Source organism: Ovis canadensis, chromosome 2 (assembly GCF_042477335.2).
Source record: "Ovis canadensis isolate MfBH-ARS-UI-01 breed Bighorn chromosome 2, ARS-UI_OviCan_v2, whole genome shotgun sequence".
NCBI classification, from domain to species: Eukaryota; Metazoa; Chordata; class Mammalia; order Artiodactyla; family Bovidae; genus Ovis; species Ovis canadensis.
In genome coordinates, this window is record NC_091246.1 from 175,445,246 (window position 1) to 175,458,359 (window position 13,114).

Here is a 13,114-nt window from a genome sequence, read left to right on the forward strand (position 1 = left end):
ACAGACCATTACACCATGAGGTATATTTCAGTTCAGTTCAGTTCAGTTCAGTTCAGTCGCTCAGTCGTGTCTGACTCTTTGCAACCCCATGAATCGCAGCACACCAGGCCTCCCTGTCCATCACCATCTCCCGGAGTTCACTCAGACTCACATCCATTAAGTCAGTGATGCCATCCAGCCATCTCATCCTCTGTCGTCCCCTTCTCCTCCTGCCCACAATCCCTCCCAGCATCAGAGTCTTTTCCAATGAGTCAACACTTTGCATGAGGTGGCCAAAGGACTGGCGTTTTAGCTTCAGCATCATTCCTTCCAAAGAAATCCCAGGGCTGATCTCCTTCAGAATGGACTGGTTTCATCTCCTTGCAGTCCAAGAGACTCTCAAGAGTCTTCTCCAACACCACAGTTCAAAAGCATCCATTCTTCGGCGCTCAGTCTTCTTCACAGTCCAACTCTCACATCCATACATGACTACTGGAAAAACCATAGCCTTGACTAGATGGACCTTAGTCGGCAAAGTAATGTCTCTGCTTTTGAATATGCTATCTAGGTTGGTCATAACTTTTCTTCCAAGGAGTAAGCATCTTTTAATTTCATGGCTGCAATCATTATCTGCAGTGATTTTGGAGCCCCCCAAAATAAAGTCTGACACTGTTTCCACTGTTTCCCCATCTATTTCCCATGAAGTGATGGGACCAGATGCCATGATCTTCGTTTTCTGAATGTTGAGCTTTAAGACAACTTTTTCACTGTCCTCTTTCACTTTCATCAAGAGGCTTTTTAGTTCCTCTTCACTTTCTGCCATAAGGGTGGTGTCATCTGCATATTTAATACAATACAAAAATATTGTAAAGCTTATTTTAAGTCAGTGTTTAATATCAGATGTTGAATATAATTCAGTATAAACTATTTTCATTACTATCTATAATTTTCATATGCTTATTTATGCTTTTATCTATCAACATTCATTCTGTTCACTAAATCTAAATCTCAACTTTATACTCAGCTTCTCCTACTTGCTCGTCAAGTGAATATATATGTGCCAGTGGGGGATGCATTTCAGCGTCTTTGAAATGTAATGGAGAATATGACTGTGCTGATGGTTCAGATGAGGTAAAATCCATCTTTTTCTTAAAATCTCTGAATTATGTGAATTAGATATGAGAAAGCAATGTAATAAGCAACAGAGAGACAGAATCTTGATTCTTAGCACTGTCTAAAATGTCAAGACAAGAACATTGAATACAGTAATTTCAGCAAATGCCTGAATCTTCATGCTGCCCATAGACTAAACAGTATTGTCATTTGCAGAGGTGATATTCATTAATTAAAAATAAAACGAAGCCCACATAGCATAATAAATCTCCACTATTGTTAGTTGGATGTTTACTTTGCTTGTGACCATATCATTATCAGTAGTTAAAACTGCAGCACCCCTTTGTATTTGAACAGATGGACTGTGTGACTGAGTGTAAGGAAGATCAGTTTCGATGCAGAAATAAAGCCCACTGTATTCCAATTAGATGGCTTTGTGATGGAATTCACGACTGTGTGGATGGCAGTGACGAAGAGAACTGTGACAGAGGTAAGGTACTACTGCATATGTGTGTCTACAAATGAGAGAATGGCAGTTAAGATGCTGTGCAGAATATTTACATCATGTGCTAAAGGCAGAGGATAAGATAATTAAAGTGATTCTCCTTTTCTAGTTTTATTACATAATGGCAGTGATGTTTTAGTCTCTAAGCCGTGTCTGACTCTTGCGATCCTACGCACTGTAGCCCACCAAGCTCCTCAAGCCATGGGATTTCCTAGGCAAGAATATTGGCATGGGTAACCATTTGCTTCTCCAGGGGATCTTCCTGACCCAAGGATCAAACCTCCTGCATTGCAAGCAAATTCTTTATTGACTGGCCCACCAGGAAAGCCTCTCAACACATAATACAGAGTTCTAAATAAGCAAAATCTGGATGATTTTCAGACAAGAATATAAATCTATTTTCATGTATCAAACACAACTAAAATGCAAGTATTTTTTGAGTATCTATCATGAGTATGACATTGGACTAGATGTTGGATCAGGGATGGAAATGCGAGAAGAGGTCAGGGAACATAGCTGCTATAGCCATTCCTACCAAAGTATTTTCTGGGCACGTTTCTCTCCCACATTGCTTGCCTTGTTTCTGAAAGAATAGAAACAACATATGGTATATTACATCACACATGCTAATATGCTAGATCATAGATAGGTTGTAGGTTGGGCCCCAAATTTGTTTCTTGCCATATGGTTGAGAAAACGACCTACATTATTTGAAGTCTGGAAGAAACTTTCGATTTTATAGTATCATTCTTTTCTAGTTATGTGAAAATATTTCCTGACATATAACTTTTTAGTTGCAAATCACCACATTAAATTATTGCTATTTTACAGTTAATAAGAGGAAAGCAAAGAAATTGTAGGGTGAATCTTAAAATGGCCATGAATTATAGCATTCTTATTAATTTCATAATGTTAGAAATATTAATTAACACAATTTATTTTTACTTGTAAGATCCTCTAAACTTTACATTTTAGAATATTTGAAACATCATCAACAGAGATGATGTTAGTATTGATATATGTTGTAAAGCATTTTGACAGGCACTCTGTTTATAAAGTTTAAATAGATCTAAAATATTTACTTCTATAAATGTATAGTCACTCAAGGAAAAATATCTTCTACCTTATTTAATATTAGATCAAACCTTTATGATTTACTACATTTCTATTCCAAATCTGATAAAGTATTATTATATCAGCAGAAGAAATCCTAGTTCTTATTTGGAACCTCCAGTGCATTATAGAAAATCATAAAAGATTAAACTTCCATAATAGCTGTTTCTACTTTTGCTTAAGTTCTCACACTCGCTGTCTATAATTGGTTACTCTGGAGAAAGCAAGCTTTGTGAACACCCTGGGACCAAAACCTCATAGTCAAGGACTTTAGGTCCAAGATTAACTTTCTTATCATTTAGTATTTTCTCATTAATAAATTCCATCCCCTCAGCTTCAGTCACTCACCGGTCTTGTTCTTTTCCTCATTTTTCCTATCTAGGCTTATTGGTGACCCAGTTGGTCACCAATGCATCCTACTCACTGCTGCTATGTTCATCTTGTGTAAGCGTGACTCTGGTTATGTCAATCTTCTCTCAAAGCTCTTCTTGGTTGGATACAAATATCATAACCTGGCAGTCAGGGTTATAAGAGAATGATCCCATTTCATCTTCTGTATCATTCGACTAAACTTCCCTGTTGCAATATGTTTCTGTACAAACAACATGTGGAAATGCATTCCAGGCAGCAGGATCATTATGTTCAAAGTCACAGAGGTGAGGGAAACTTGATCCATTTAGGAGCCACAAGTAATTGAAAAGTCATGCTCTGGAACTTAGTTTTAATATTACACATATTGAGGCATTTTCCAAGGCTTTTAGGAGTTTTCTAATATTAAAAAAGGAAAGGGTGATAAGATTTGAACTATGTAATAGCACAGAGAATTGACTGAGATGATGGGGAGCAAGAAATCTTGTTTCTTATTTTAAGAGTGTTTCCATATTCATGTTTTAATACTATCAAGCCCAGCGCCAGTTCTTCAAGAACTGTAGAAATACCTGGAGAGTGAATCTGTACCTGGGAGGGTGTGGAGTGGGGGACAATTATGTTAGAATTTAGTTACTTTCTAAATATTGGATTTCATACAAATGTGTTTAAACAAAGAATTCTAGGTTAAAAAATCAAACATTAAAGTAAAACATTAAACATTATAGCTTTTGAAATCTGGTATAACTTTCAATTTTAAAATGGCTCAATTAAATATTTAAACTTACTGACTAAAAATCAGAGCTGAAGGCTTTGAATTAAACCATTAGAAATATATCAAATTTTCTCTCCCCTCTCTATGGCTGCATCTAACATTTCCTGGATTCCTTGCTCCCAGGTAATTAAATATCAGTGAAATATCTTGATGGTTTGATCCTGTATGGATATGACCAAGTTAAAATTTCTAGCATTTGATTGCTTCCAGGAATTGGTTTAAGTATTGATAAAAGCACTTCAAGACATTGAAGAAATAAAATGCCAGAATATACAGCTCTTCTGTTACATGTTACTTCCATTCATCTTAAAATGGACACATGAGCTAACAGGGGCTAAGTGTTGGGGGGTTGAAGGTAAGAGAGCTACCTTCATGGAACATTTTCCTTGTGAATCAATTTTACTGGTTTACTTTAAAAGGAAAGAAACCCCAAATATTATGGAATTAAAAGCAGCAGTCACATTTTTAAAGGTAGAACATGTTGCCTCAAGGAAATTTGGTGTTTGTTTTGGCCTGAGCTTTCAAACTTTCAAACTCTTTTATACCAATTTTGATGGAAAAGATAGTCTTTTTTGCAATTATTAGCTTCTAATAATTTAAGCTTATCTCAACCCTAATTAAGATGAGAACTCTTGATTCTTATTTTCTGTGATGATATATTTGTCCAGATTTCTATGAAAATGCCAAGAGCTCAATTAAATTTAGACATAGGTTATTATTAATTACATTGCTTGTTTCTATTTTTCTAATAACCTCCCATTAAGCTGATCAAGAACATGACTAAGAAACTGGAATTTTAATCCATTAATTTCCTTAAATTATGCCAGTTCTAAATTGTTTATGTGTGCTTCCTGCAATTTCACAATATGCTTTTTAAGTTAGGGTATCTTGGAACCACCTGATGCATTTTTTTGAAATGCAAAATTTTCATAGTAAAATGGGAAGCCTTTAGTAAATTATCATAAAACCTTTGCCTTTGTGTTACAATTATGATTTAATATGCATTTGTCCTCTTCTTAATAAAAATAGTGGCGTGTCCGACACTCTTATGGGGACAATTATTCAGTTCAGTTCAGTCGCTCAGTTGTGTCTGACTCTTTGCGACCCCATGAATCGCAGCATGCCAGGCCTCGCTGTCCATCACCAACTCCCGGAGTTCACTCAGACTCACGTCCATCAAGTCCATGATGCCATCCAGCCAATCATCCTTGGTCGTCCCCTTCTCCTCCTGCCCACAATCCCTCCCATTATCAAAGTCTTTTCCAATGAGTCAACTCTTCGCATGAGGTGGCCAAAGTACTGGAGCTTCAGCTTTAGCATCATTCCTTCCAAAGAAATCCCAGGGCTGATCTCCTTCAGAATGGACTGGTTGGATATCCTTGCAGTCCAAGGGACTCTCAAGAGTTTTCTCCAACACCACAGATCAAAAGCATCAATTCTTCTGCGCTCAGCTTTCTTCACAGTGCAACTCTCACATCCATACATGACCACAGGAAAAAACATAGCCTTGACTAGACAGACCTCAGTCGGCAAAGTAACGTCTCTGCTTTTCAATATACTATCTAGGTTGGCCATAACTTTTCTTCCAAGGAGTAAGCGTCTTTTAATTTCATGGCTGCAGTCACCATCTGCAGTGATTTTGGAGCCCAAAAAATAAAGTCTGACACTGTTTCCACTGTTTCCCCATCTATTTCCCAGGAAGTGATAGGACCGGATGCCATGATCTTCGTTTTCTGAATGTTGAGTTTTAAGCCAACATTTTTGCTCTCCTCTTTCACTTTCATCAAGAGAATTTTTAGCTCCTCTTCACTTTCTGCCTAAGGGTGGTGTCATCTGCATATCTGAGGTTATTGATATTTCTCCCGGCAATCTTGATTCCAGCTTGTGTTTCTTCTAGTCCAGCGTTTCTCATGATGTACTCTGCATAGAAGTTAAATAACCAGGGTGACAATATACAGCCTTGACGTACTCCTTTTCCTATTTGAAACCAGTGTGTTGTTCCATGTCCAGTTCTAACGGTTGCTTCCTGACCTGCATACAGATTTCTCAAGAGGCAAGTTAGGTGGTCTGGTATTCCCATCTCTTTCAGAATTTTCCAGTTTATTGTGATCCACACAGTCAAAGGCTTTGGCATAGTCAATAAATCAGAAATGGATGTTTTTCTGGAACTCTGGAACTCTCTTGCTTTTTCCATGATCCAGCGGATGTTGGCAATTTGCTCTCTGGTTCCTCTGCCTTTTCTAAAACCAGCTTCAACATCAGGGAATTCACAGTTCACGTATTGCTGAAGCCTGGCTTGGAGAATTTTGAGCATTACTTTACTAGCATGAGTGCAGTTGTGCAGTAGGTTGAGCATTCTTTGGCATTGCCTTTCTTTGGAATTGGAATGAAAACTCACCTTTTCCAGTCCTGTGGCCACTGCTGAGTTTTCCAAATTTGCTGGCATATTGAGTGCAGCACTTTCACAGCATCATCTTCCAGGATTTGAAACAGCTCAACTGGAATTCCATCACCTCCACTACCTTTGTTCGTAGTGATGCTTTCTAAGGCCCACTTGACTTCACATTCCAAGATGTCTGGCTCTAGATTAGTGATCACATCATCATGATTATCTGGGTCATGAAGATCCTTTTTGTACAGTTCTTCTGTGTATTCTTGCCACCTTTTCTTAATATCTTCTGCTTCTGTTAGGTCCATACCATTTCTGTCCTTTATCGAGCCCATCTTTGCATGAAATGTTCCCTTGGTGTCTCTAATTTTCTTGAAGAGATCTCTAGTCTTTCCCATTCTGTTGTTTTCTTCTATTTCTTTGCATTGATCACTGAAGAAGGCTTTCTTATCTCTTCTTGCTTTTCTTTGGAACTCTGCATTCAGATGCTTATATCTTTCCTTTTCTCCTTTGCTTCTCGCCTCTCTACTTTTCACAGCTATTTGTAAGGCCTCCCTAGGCAGCCATTTTGCTTTTTTGCATTTCTTTTCCATGGCGATGGTCTTGATCCCTGTCTCCTGTACAATGTCACGAACCTCATTCCATAGTTCATCAGGCACTCTATCTATCAGATCTAGGCCCTTAAATCTATTTCTCACTTCCACTGTATAATCATAATGGATTTGATTTAGGTCATACCTGAATGGTCTAGTGGTTTTCCGTATTTTCTTCAATTTGAGTCTGAATTTGGTAATAAGGAATTCATGATCTGAGCCACAGTCAGCTCCTGGTCTTGTTTTTGTGGACTGTATAGAGCTTCTCTGTATTTGGCTGCAAAGAATATAATCAATCTGATTTCGGTGTTGACCAGCTGGTGATGTCCATGTGTAGAATCCTATCTTGTGTTGTTGGAAGAGGGTGTTTGCTATGACCAGTGCATTTTCTTGGCAAAACTCTATTAGTCTTTGCCCTGCTTTATTCCACATTCCAAGGTAAAATCTGTGTGTTACTCCAGGTGTTTCTTGACTTCCTACTTTTGCATTCCAGTCCCCTATAATTAAAAGGACATTTTTTGGTGGTGTTAGTTCTAAAATGTCTGGTAGGTCTTCATAACCGTTCAACTTCAGTTTCTTCAGCTTTACTGGTTAGGGCATAGAGTTGAATAACTGTGGTTTTGAATGGTTTGCCTTGGAGACAAACAGAGATCATTCTGTAGTTTCTGAGATTGCATCCAAATACTGCATTTCAGACTCTTTTGTTGACCATGATGGCTACTCCATTTCTTCTGAGGTATTCCTGCCCACAGTAGTAGATATAATGGTCATCTGAGTTAAATTCACCCATTCCAGTCCATTTTAGTTCGCTGATTCCTAGATTGTCGACGTTCACCCTTGCCATCTCTTGTTTGACCACTTCCAATTTGCCTTGATTCATGGACCTCACATTCCAGGTTCCTATGCAATATTGCTCTTTACAGCATCGGACCTTGCTTCTATCACCAGTCACATCCACAGCTGGATATTGTTTTTGCTTTGGCTCCACCCCTTCATTCTTTCTGGAGTTATTTCTCCACTGATCTCCAGTAGCATATTGGACACCTACTGACCTGGGGAGTTCCTCTTTCAGTATCCTATCATTTTGCCTTTTCACACTGTTCATGGGGTTCTCAAGGCAAGAATATTGAAGTGGCCTGTCATTCCCTTTTCCTGGGAACTCATATATCTCATATTTTTCTTTTTAATAAGACCAGTGTACTACCAAACTTTTTTTTTTTGAATAAGCAAAGGATGTTCACAAATTCTATTTGAATTTCATACATTTTAGAATGGAAAATGTGATGAGATTTTGTCATTAGAATCTTTATCCCAAAAGAATACAACTCTATTTCATATCCTGTGGATTTTGATACTGAATTAAGCCAACACTTACCTCATACCACTATTCATGTCTTTAATACTAAAGATTTTTCTTGTTATCTTTCTTCTCTGTTTTCAGACACTTATTAAATGACAATATGTTTTCTTGTGTTGATTTTGATGATTGAGATTATTTTAAGGTTTCAGTTCAGTTCAGTTCAGTTGCTCAGTCGTGTCCGACTCTTTGTGATCCCATGAATCGCAGCACGCCAAGCCTCCCTGTCCATCACCAACTCCTGGAGTTCACTCAGACTCACGTCCATCGAGTCAGTGATGCCATCCAGCCAGTGATGCCATCCAGCCATCTCATCCTCTGTCGTCCCCTTCTCCTCCTGCCCCCAATCCCTCCCAGCATCAGAGTCTTTTCCAATGAGTCAACTCTTCACATGAGGTGGCCAAAGTACTGGAGTTTCAGCTTCAGCATCAGTCCTTCCAATGAACACCCAGGCCTGATCTCCTTCAGAATAGACTGGTTGGATCTCCTTGCAGTCCAAGGGACTCTCAAGAGTCTTCTCCAAAACCCCAGTTCAAAAGCATCAATTCTTTGGTGCTCAGCTTTCTTCACAGTCCAATTCTCACATCCCTACATGACCACTGGAAAAACCATAGCCTTGACTAGATGAACCTTTGTTGGCAAAGTATGCTTTTAAATATGCTATCTAGGTTGGTCGTAACTTTTCTTCCAAGGAGTAAGCATCTTTTAATTTCAAAGCTGAACATTTGGAGTAGGAAATGGCAACCCACTCCAGTATTATTATTATTTTTTTTTGGCCAAGAAAATCCCATGGACATAGGAACCTGGAAGGCTACAGTCCATAGGGTCTCAAAAAGTCAGACATGTCTGAGTTTTCTGAGCATGTTTAGTTGAACATTGCAAGTGTTTGAAAGAAAGGGGCATCCCTTTGCCAGATATTGAACTGTCAGAAGTCTCACATGGTGATATTCATCATGCTGGGCTCACTAAGGACTTGAATTTATCTGTATCTTAGAGTTTGTTAGTACTCAAGGATGTCACTGTGAGCTGTACCAGTTCTGTCAAGTATTTTTTTTAGGAAAATTTAGAACAGTTATGATTGATAGCATTATAAATTCTTAGTCTCAGCTTGAACTATCACTCAAGATTCTAAACAATCTACCTATATATTTTTAATCATCTCTCTCTATCATTAATCCTACCAGGTTTTTAAGAAGTTGATTTTCTTTCTCACATTCTACTTCACAGCAGCAGTAAAAATCATGAGCTTATTTTAACATCTGGACACAAAATTAATTAAGCTATCCATTTGTATGCCTAGCCCTTCTTCTCTGTTAAAATAGATTTGTCTTATCTCCATTCTAAGTATAATCCTTTTACTTGTTTAGATCTCAAATCCTTCACACTTTCTTGATTTTCAGAGAACTCATATGAATTACCTTTTCTCTCTGCTATACCCTCAAACTTACTTTATTTGCTGAATTTTTCTCAGAAGCATTTGTATACCTGTTTAGATATCTGTTTTACTTCATCCAAGCAATCAAGCTATCTGACTTACCCAACTTCCTCTTTTCTTCCTTCCCTTTAAGGCCAAAATTTGGAACTATTACTTCTGTATATATGATAACCAACTACAAACATTTCTCTGAACCACCACCACTTCACTAAATCTACTGTCTTAGCATTATTTATATGTGCTAACTATTACCTTCTTGTTCGAACACTTTTCAAATATTTCTCCAACTGCTATGGCTACTTCTCAGCCTTTTTTTGTAGATTTTGCTTTATTCATTCAACCTTTCAATGCTAATTTCCTCTGTGTTATCTTTACATTTCAAGTAACATCTATATTCTGATCATTCTCAACTATGCATTTACAGGTCAGAAACCTTTCCTGTATTTGAGACACATTTATCTACTAGCCTGTTAAATATCACCAAATGGTCGTCTTACCAGTAACTTAAACAGATTATGTCATTAGTTTCCACTAATACTGATCCAAATGCTATGCTCTTTTATTTATTGAACAATGCCAGCACTCACCAAATGGTCCGAATAAACCAAAAATTGAGTCCTGTGTTTGACTGCTCATCTCCTTTTACCCCTCATCAAATTTATCATCAGATCCTGAGAACTCTGCCTCCTGAAGAGTTCTCAAATATATCAACAGCTACTCTAAATCAAGTTACCATCAGTTCTTTCCTGATTGACTGCAAGCCTTCTTCAAACTGGTCTTTTTTCTTGTCTTAGCCTTACTCTCCCTGTTTCCATGTTTAAACTTTCCACATTGTAGCTAAAGTTGTCATTCTAAAACCCAAATCTGATTTTGTCCTCATTTCCTAAAGTAAATCTTTGCTACTGAAAGTGAATTACTAGAGATTTGTGTGCAAGTCAAAGCTCAAAAGAATAAGAGCTTATTGACCCTAACAAGCTTAGGGTTATTATTCTCTCTAAAGTACATCCACAAGATGAACAATACTTCTTTCCTGGAATTTTCTAGGCTTGCAAGGATGAGCAGTGTCACTCTGCAGCTCTATGTTTTAATAAACATATCCATTTTTAACATGTCAACATCTTAAACCATCAAATCTTGCCAATATGGAAACAGTATTTTTTATGTTATATATGAAATTTAAGTTGGTAGTATAAGTCTCTGAAGGCAATCATTTATCTTCATTTTACATTCCCATCAAATTTCTTTGTGTTGTTTCCCCAGGTACTCTTTGAAAATATGATCTTATAAATCTTAACCATACCTCTTTTATAACATATGAAGATGTTAAGCTCCATAGAAATTAATACACTTTTCCAAAGCAAAACAAAGCAAGTTATTAACTCCCTAACCATTGCTGTTTCTGATATATATTGCTATGTATCTAGAGATATATAACTAAAGTTTATTTGTACTCTGTGTCCTTTACTTGTGGTAGGTGTATTCAGTTTAAAGTTTGAATGTCCTTTCTTGCTGCTTTCTGCTTAATTTTAAAAAGAGCAAGAATGCAAATATTTTTAAAATGTTCACAAAGGAGTTCCCTGAAGGCCCTGTAATTAAGACTCTGAGCTTCCAATGCAGGGGGTATGGGTTCAGTCTCTGGTCTGGTCAAGGAACTAAGATCCCATATGTCATGTGGTACAGCCAAAAAATTAAATTGAGGGTAAAGATATATTCTTTAAAAATAAATTAAAAATGCTTGTAAGAGTATTCTATAGTACAGTGTTTATAAGAATAACTAGTTCCCTGGTGTCTCAGATGTTAAATAACCCGTCTGCAATGCAGGAGACCTGGGTTCAGTCCTTGGGTTGGGAAGATGCCCTAGAGGAGGTCACGGCAACCCACTCCAGTATTCTTGCTTGGAGAATCGCCATGAACAGAGGAGCATGGTGGGGTACAGTTCCTGGGTCGCAAAAAGTCAGACACAACTGAGTGACTAAGCACACAGCACAGTATTCCATCACATCACCAACTTCTGCATGCATGCATGCATTATAAGTTGCTTTGGTCATGCCTGACTCTTTGTGACGCTATGGACTGTAGCCCGCCAGGCTTCTCTGTCTCTGGGATTCTCAGGCAAGAATATTGAAGTGGGTCCCCTTGCCCTCCTCCAGAAGAGCTTCTGGACCCAGGGGTCGAACCCACCAACTTCTAATTGTTATGAAATTAGTAGTTTCTCTATGACTATAAAAACGTTTTACTGTTTTTTCTGGCTTAAATGATTCAGTTTGTCAGTTTTCAGATACACATGAATTACTAAAATCGCTTTGAAAATAACTTTTCTTCCCAGAAGAGCATAATTTTTGGTAATGAAAATTAATACTATTTAAAACATAAGTTTCTTTAGACTCAATAATGTAAAAATGATGTGAAATGGAACGAAATTTATATTTAAGGAAACTTTATTCTAGCAACTCTCTGGTGGTCCAGTGACTAAGACTCAATGCTCCCATTACAGGGGGCCCAGGTTTGATCCCTGGTCAAGGAACTAGATTCTACATGCTGCGGCCAAGACACAGGACAGCCAAATAAAAAACAAGCAATTTTTTTTTAAAAAAAGGAAACTTTATTCTATCATCTTATTCTCAATATTCTATAAAGACAATATGATATATGTGAGGGTAATATCAGATTGCTTTGAAAAATTGACAGTGAATACTGTTTTTAAAAAGCTTGGACGTATAATATTTTACAGGAAAAAAATCAGGAAGTGAGACACTTTTACTGTGCTAAGAATTAGAGGAATATGTGTTTTGCGGACTGGAATTAATTACGCTGTGTATCTGTCTTTTGTTTTAAAATGAAGGAGGAAATATATGTAGAGCAGATGAGTTCCTTTGCAACAATTCACTTTGCAAACTGCATTTCTGGGTGTGTGATGGAGAAGACGACTGTGGAGACAACTCTGATGAAGCCCCTGACATGTGTGGTATGGCATTTCCCACAGCTCTACATTGTACTCTCCTCCCCTGACATAGTGCGCCAGCATGATTCAATGATATGGTTAAGTGAACCACAAATTCTGGCATCCTGGGGTTAGGTAGATAATGTGTAACCACAGATACAGCTTTTGCTCAAATAATAATAACCCGCCTCAGATTTTACGACTTTGAGAGCCCTCTTAAATCTGAACTTGCACATGTCAACACTACTCAAAAGATAGATTATGGACTGTCTAGGAGGATTTAGAGTAGTTCACCTTTTGAATTGAGTAAGGTTCATATAAAGACTTAAGCTTTATACCCAATTGATGTTTTAGGTTAAAACAAATTTTTTGACAAATAAATATGGAAAAAAAATGTGCATAATCACATACTTTCACAAATCACCCACTACTGAGACTGGTTATTCAAAGAAGGGAGATAAATGTGCATAGAGATATGCAGACATTATCTATCTATTTATCTGCATCTATCTATGGCAACCTAATCCAGTATTCCAGCCTGGAGAACC

At 37.6% G+C, this 13,114-nt stretch overlaps 1 protein-coding gene across 1 annotated transcript in view; it reads left to right on the forward strand.

Moving 5' to 3' along the window:
* Positions 1-13,114, forward strand: part of LRP1B (LDL receptor related protein 1B) — a 1,961,274-nt gene that overhangs the window by 1,771,641 nt on the left and 176,519 nt on the right. Inside the window, exons 70-72 of the mRNA XM_069573760.1 lie at positions 1,004-1,110; positions 1,450-1,582; positions 12,468-12,590. Coding sequence (XP_069429861.1) covers positions 1,004-1,110; positions 1,450-1,582; positions 12,468-12,590 — 363 coding nt within the window. The remainder of the gene's footprint in view (positions 1-1,003; positions 1,111-1,449; positions 1,583-12,467; positions 12,591-13,114) is intronic.